This window comes from Condylura cristata, unplaced genomic scaffold (assembly GCF_000260355.1).
Source record: "Condylura cristata isolate star-nosed mole 26May11 unplaced genomic scaffold, ConCri1.0 scaffold00020, whole genome shotgun sequence".
NCBI classification, from domain to species: domain Eukaryota; kingdom Metazoa; phylum Chordata; class Mammalia; order Eulipotyphla; family Talpidae; genus Condylura; species Condylura cristata.
The window spans coordinates 4,664,739-4,671,602 of record NW_004567121.1 but is presented as its reverse complement, the minus strand read 5'-3'; the positions used below and the strand labels follow the sequence as shown (position 1 = coordinate 4,671,602).

Sequence of the window (6,864 nt, the reverse complement as noted above, 5' to 3'; positions counted from 1 at the left end):
GAGTTGATTAAGAAGTTTCATTTTCTGGGAATGTTATGTATATGCAATAAATAATAAATAATATTGTAACAGTTGGCTGTCTCTACTTTCTGCAAAATAAATAAATACATTTGGTGACATACATTTAAGGAGTGTGATTCTTGTAATTTTCATGAAATAAGGAACAACTTCACAGATGATAGAGATTTTGCCATCTGCTAGTAACAAAGAAATATAGCTTGTGACAGGAGGCTTTCACTGAATTAATTTGTGTTAGGAGGCCAATAATCTGAATTTACTACAATTTTAGTTAGCTATATTTTGGGAAGCTGACCTGGCTTGCAGGATGTCAGGAAAAGGATCCTTTGCTATTAAAGGGAATGACATGGTCCTCATATTGTTTGAATAGCAGAGGAGGGAAAAAGACTCTTCCTGGTAAGAGATCAAGAGAAAGTTACTCTCTAGAATTATGATACCTGCGCAGATTTCACTTGTAATTAGTGGAATAGTGAACTCACCGTGGAGAAGAGACTGTCTTTTTGAATAAAAAAAAATTCTATTTGTAGAAGAGATAATAGTTCATATGCTTAGGGAGAGATAGGGAATGGCAAGTTCAGACTTTCTCATACAGTGACATTTGCTTTAAGCAGATGGCATTTTCCCTCCCTAGCCTGACATGATATGCTGGGTTATGGACAGGATAAGGAGAAGAGGTGGGTGAGTTGCTGTTAGGAAGAACTGAATGCTCAGTGGAATCTACAAACCTGCCCAACAAAGAAGAAGAGACACCAAAGAAGGAATCCAAGAAGTATTGCCTTTCTTTCGGATTCTTTTGCTGTCTTCTGGAGGACAATGGTTGTCATTTTTGGTTATCTGATTTTTATTTGGCTGTGTGGGTAGGGATATTGCAAGGCACAAGCATCTTAGCAGTACCATAAAAGATAGCTGTGCATGGCTGTTATTATGTGGAGGGCTCTGAGGATGCTCAATCCTTCTTAGTGTTAGAATCCACAGGCCGGGAATGAAGACAAAAACCTCATTAGAGAATTTTAACTGACTGGGGTCTGCATCTGGGAATGCTTATGGCTATCTTGAGGTTAAAGGAGTTGGGAATGAGACAAGTTTGGTTAAAGAGGACTATCAACCCCTTCATCTTTAGCATCCCCAAATTAGGAAGTGATTCTTACTCCTTGCCCTGGAAGTGCAGTGAATCTGAGATCTGTGTAGTTGATTTTGGCTTACATACTAATGCTATTGTCTTAAACATCTAAACTGCATTACAAAATAGTTTGTAAATTTTATAGCTGCACTCCACATTGTTGCTCCATTTTTTTTGTCATGCCTCCTATTTGAACCCTTTTGGAACTTGATATCCCTGTACCTTTGCCTTGATCTTCAGAAAAAATGCTGACAAACTCATGCATGCTAAGATACCAAGAACTGATGAGGTTTAAAGTGTTTTCCCTTCTTGTGGTGTTCACGTTTCTTACAGGGGTGAAGACATCTTAAACCAGAGGAATGACTCCCTAGTTGTGGAATTTCAGTCGTCAGCCAGCAGATGCAGGAGGTATTATTTTGGGCATGGGGATCTTCTCAGACGCCCAGAAATCATTCTAAATGACCACCAACCTGCTCCATGTTACATGAGGCCTCTTGATCATACCACTGTGTGTTTGGTTGATTGACTTGGCTGGGCAGCATGTCTGTGGAAGTCTCTTTGCATGGATTTTGCTCTAGGTGCTTACAGATGGCAGAATGTTCTAGAGAGGGTAATAGCACAGCGCATGCAATATAAACTTATTTTTATGATTGAGATGCTGGCATTGTTCCAGAAGTTAGCAAGTTCATAGTAAAAGTGGGATTCTCCACTTGGTTAAAGTCTACTCCATGCCTGTCCACAGCATGATTCTTATGTCCTCAGAGAAATTTCTATTAGAAAGCATGGAATGTTCATGAAAGCTGGGATAACATACTGCAAATATCCATAAGCAGTATGGACATTTTCTCTCCTTTGTAGCATATTCTCTCCTTTGAACTTGAAGCGTGGTTCTAGGAATAAGTGCCATTTGCTTCTCATGCCTCCCTGTGCTGGTCACTTGAATCCACAGCCATTCTAGAGAATTAGTGGTTGTGATGTTGGAACTGTGAGCCTCTCAGGTGGTAAAACTGTGGCTTCAGACTGCCTGTCTGTGAAGGTCACTGGCTGGACTCCCAAATATAATAACTTTGGGTAATGTACTAAGAATGAATTAAAATGCTAATAGGCTACATGTTCTGGGTATTTTAACATTTCCTTATTTTAAATTTAAATGAAATGCCTTAGGTGCTCTCACAGCCTCACTGGAAGCATGTTTGCTTTCCCTCTTAGTGAAATTCAAAATATATTCTGGCCACAAGAGGATAGTTAGGGGGATAAGCATATTTATTCTGTGATTATTTTATTTGCGCCTTCTATGGCTACATGACACAAATATTCACTTTTACTCAAGATAGCAATTCAACTGAAAAATAAAGCACTTTGTTTTCATAAGTTTCTTTTGACTCAGATTCCTTTATTAGCAACATCTTAATAGCAATACTTTGGAGCACCTAAAGCTATTTCAAAATCTGTTTATAGATTATCTTTGAGTTTAAACTTTTTAACACTATAAAGCATTCCTGTTTTACAATGACGTTACTAGGGTGCAGAGGTGTGTGACTTTTCTAGCAGTACGTGGCTGCTGGTGGGGAGAGAATTATAGTTAGTGGGTGGTTGTCCTGGCTCTCTGCTCAGGTTACCTGTCCACTGGATCAAGTGGAAGCTCAAAGCAAAAGGGTGACAGGGTCACTTGAATTAAATGCTTCTGCTATGAAATGAAGGCAGTGCTTATTTTGAGGGACACACCAGCTCCTTACAATTATCATATTAAATCTTGTCTACACTGAGGCTAGATTTCTTTATGTTGTGTGTTGAAAAAGCAAGCATGTTTTTCCTTTACTAAACAGGGCACTTCTTATTCATTATTTTCTCCTCATTAGGGTGAAGGACCACTGTTTCTTCCTCAGTCTTAGTTATTGGGTGCCTGGTCCCTTCATAATTGTATTTTGGAGAATAGATATTAATTTTCCTTAGAAAAAGACTGAGCTCCTTGATGACACACTATAATTCAATTCCCATTCTCTCCCTTTGTTGCCTGACTGTTTCCGCCTAGCACATTTTTCACAGTTAGAAGGAGTGATAGTGTCAAATATATCAGAAGGAAGAATTGATTCAGTGGTAGTTTGACGACTTGACTGATTAACAGAGATCAGAAGAAGGCCTGTAACTGTGAAAACCACAGCTGCATAGAGTTTTAACAGCCCTTTAGGGAGCTAGTTAATGAAAGAACCACTACAGAAACACAGGCATGCAAAAGGAAAGAAAGAAAACAGGAACATTCACATAGAACATTCAGAGGCTGTGTCTTTAGAGGAAATACACTCATAATTTCTATTTACACATCACTGTAATTAGTGTCTGCCTTAAGATTACTTTCCATCTTCTCCTGTCAGAGTTGCTTAGGTATTTCCTTTTTCACTTTGCAGGCAGAGAGGTCTAATACTGGTTGGAACTTGTCTCAAGAGGTTTTTCCTCCTGAAGAATGTAATTATGAGACAGCTGAGCTCCTCCAGCTTGATTAGACTGCTTTTATCTGATCCATGTTCTTATCATCACCATTTGTCCATGAACCAGACTTCTGTACGCAGGCGAATGTTAGAATGAGCTTTAGTCTTTAATTTTCTCGTGTGTGGTTGTTCTCTTTTCTTTCTCCCAATGCAGTGTCTATGAACCAGATAGAAATGTGTTACGGAGGAAAGAACGAGAAAGAAGAAATCAGGAAACTCAACAGGATGATGGAACCTTTAATTCGAGTTACTCCCTCTTCAGTGAGCCCTACAAGGTAGACAGTTTTCAGTTCATCTCCTCCCCTCACTCCTACCTGGGACTGTGAGAGCAGTCTTAACTAGGAGAACTGACAGCTCAGCCTCAGTTTTCTGCCTGTTTTACTCAGTTACTAAGAATGGCGTCCTCCCCCACAAATCTTGGTGTCTACTTCACACATTTTTATTGACCATTTCCTCATTAAAATGTAACTTTTGTTTAATATTGAGATCTGCTTGCAGAGATTTTTGTCAATAATATAGACCACATCTGCATTGATTTTCAAAGTCAATAACACTTGGTTTGTTTCTAAGGTATTTATTAGGAAACAAATGCTGTTAAAAAAAGGTTGGGCTTGGCCCTCCCTGGTGGCGCAGCAGGTTAAAGCACAGCCCTGAGAAACTAAAGCCACTTCCCCATGAGTTCGATCCCCACCTGCTGGGGAAGTGACCACATGGCACAGCAGACCTCTCCTGACCCGCCCACTGCTTCCCTCAGCAGTGTACTTCGTTGATCTGCCTGTTCTGCTTCCTACTCTGTCTCTGGTGAATCCTCTTACCACCCCTGCACCTCTGGTCTGTACCCCAGCTCTGTAAGCAAATAAATAAATCTTAAAAAAAAAAAAAAAAGGTTGGGCTTCATACTTGACACACATGGATCATACTAGGGTCAGGATACCTGCTACATCCAATAAAAGAGTTGTTGGACTGTCTCTTAATGCCAAAGGCCAGAAAAATAACTATTCTTGCAAAATGAAATATCTTTCAAATTTACCTATATCTTAGGCAGCTTCTTACGTAGCTTAGCCCCATGTTCATTTTAAACTTCTCTGTGACTATTTGGCCTGTCACTCTGGGTTTCTGAAAAAGAATAGTTATGTATTTAGAAATTAGAATTGTACCATTTTGAATCAAATGTGAATTTTCAAGAAAAGCTTCCAGTGGGACTAACAGAAAAAGAAAACAAACTAATCCTGGAAAGAAAAATCTGGACCATTTCATAAAGTTTTAGTATCAGAAAATATTCTACTTACAATCAAGTGCCAAGGATAGAGTCCCTTTATGTACTGGAAGGCAGTGAACAGATTTCTGGTTCTGGGTGATGAAGAGTCTTGATGGACATCTTTACAGATCATGCCAACTTGATCTCAGTTCTCCACTCTCATACTGGATGTAGCAATCCTGGTTTTGTAATTGATGAAGGCACCTCTCTATTATTTCCCATGTTTCTATTGTCTCTAACAATAGTGTGGATGTTGTGTTTTTCTCTCTCCAGACAAACAAAGGGGATGAGCTCTCCAACCGGATCCAGAATACGTTAGGCAATTATGATGAAATGAAAGACTTTTTAACTGATAGATCTAATCAGAGTCATCTCGTTGGCGTTCCCAAACCTGGCCTTCCTCAGGCTTCTGTGAACAAGATCGATGAACATTTTGTTGCAGATTCAAGAGCCCAGACCCAGCCTTCATCTGTCTGTAGCACTACATCTTCTACACCAGCATCTATCCCTGTTCAGCAGAGTAAGAGGGGCGCCATGGGCTGGCAAAAGTCTGGGCATCCACCGTCTGATGGCCAACAGAGAGCAAGTAAGCATGGACACAGGTTCCTTGATTTGCACAAATCTTCTAACCCAAAGAACCATAATAAAAAATCAAATCACTGTGTGTCCAGCCCCTCATCCTCATCTTCCTCTTCCTCTTTTTCTTCTTCCTCCTCTTCTGCTTCTGCTGCTTCTTCCAATTCAGCACAACAGGGCTCTCTCAGGACCTTGCTTGGAGATGGTGTTGGCAGACAGCAACCACGGGCCAAACAAGTGTGCAATGTAGAGGTGGGTCTTCAGACCCAGGAAAGACCATCTGCTATGGCAACCAAGCACAGTGGTGGCGGACACTGTGTTCAAAACTTTCCTCCATCCTTGGCTTCGAAACCCAGCCTGGTCCAGCAGAAACCAACTGCTTATGTGCGGCCAATGGATGGCCAAGATCAGGCTCCTGATGAGTCTCCGAAACTTAAGTCGTCCACGGAAACCAGTGTGCACTGTACATCGTACAGGGGAGTCCCAGCCACCAAGTCAGAGTCCGCCAGAGCCAAAGCCAAGCTTTCCAAGTTCAACATCCCCAAACAAGGAGAGGTGAGTCTTTTTTTTTTTTTAAACCACTTGCAAGCATCTAGTATTAAGTGACTACCTGACAGATGTGATACCACTGTGTGACTTGTTTCATGTGGTAAGAATTACAGCAATCACTAAAGGAGGAAGTTCACATAGATCTCAAATTGATTATAATAGGAATTTTTTAAGTGCTAAGAAATGCCGGTGAGTTCAAGAAGGAATGTCTTCTTCAATACAACATTTCAAGGATTTTTTGTGTGTGTGTGTGGAAAAGTCAGTCAGTGCTGATGGAGATAGTACATATTGGAAATGAAGTTAATTTAAAAGTTAATTTTTAGTATAAGGAGGTTACTTTTTTAAAAAAAAAATTCAAAAACTCAACATTTCTGTCAGTTTTGAAATGGTCCAGGACAAACTTCAGAAAGTAAACTTTATAATGACTCATAAAGGTGTAAAAGATTCTGTGTTGAATATGGTGCACATTCACATATATCATATATATATTATAATACCTGACATTCAGGTTCATTCAGGTTCTTATTCTTTCAACTGAAAAATCTCCTTGTCCTATAAAAATGCTCTTAAGTTCTATGAAAAGAGTGACATCTCTATAATTCAGATTCCTCTGTATAGAATATTAGGATCATAAACAAGAAAGTCATATAATCACAGAGGTAACAAAGAAGCCGTGATAAGTCACTTCAACAGTAAGTCTGGGTGGAAGGTGAAGTTTCGCTTTAGAGAAGCCCCTCTCAAACTATAGTCCAAGCTGATGACAGTTGATAGAGCACATGAGAAGGAAATAGACTGCACATTTTGTTTTGCTGTGATATTAACTTAAAAAAAAATTAAGGCTACAATATCACAGTATA

At 39.7% G+C, this 6,864-nt stretch overlaps 1 protein-coding gene across 1 annotated transcript in view; it reads left to right on the top strand.

Moving 5' to 3' along the window:
* The first annotated feature begins 660 nt into the window (after positions 1 to 660).
* The window catches only part of AFF3 (AF4/FMR2 family, member 3), a 368,430-nt gene continuing 362,226 nt past the window's right edge, over positions 661 to 6,864 (top strand). Inside the window, exons 1-5 of the mRNA XM_012727338.1 lie at positions 661 to 692; positions 1,472 to 1,546; positions 3,779 to 3,899; positions 5,156 to 5,468; positions 5,628 to 6,013. Of these exons, the coding sequence (XP_012582792.1) occupies positions 661 to 692; positions 1,472 to 1,546; positions 3,779 to 3,899; positions 5,156 to 5,468; positions 5,628 to 6,013 (927 nt within the window). The remainder of the gene's footprint in view (positions 693 to 1,471; positions 1,547 to 3,778; positions 3,900 to 5,155; positions 5,469 to 5,627; positions 6,014 to 6,864) is intronic.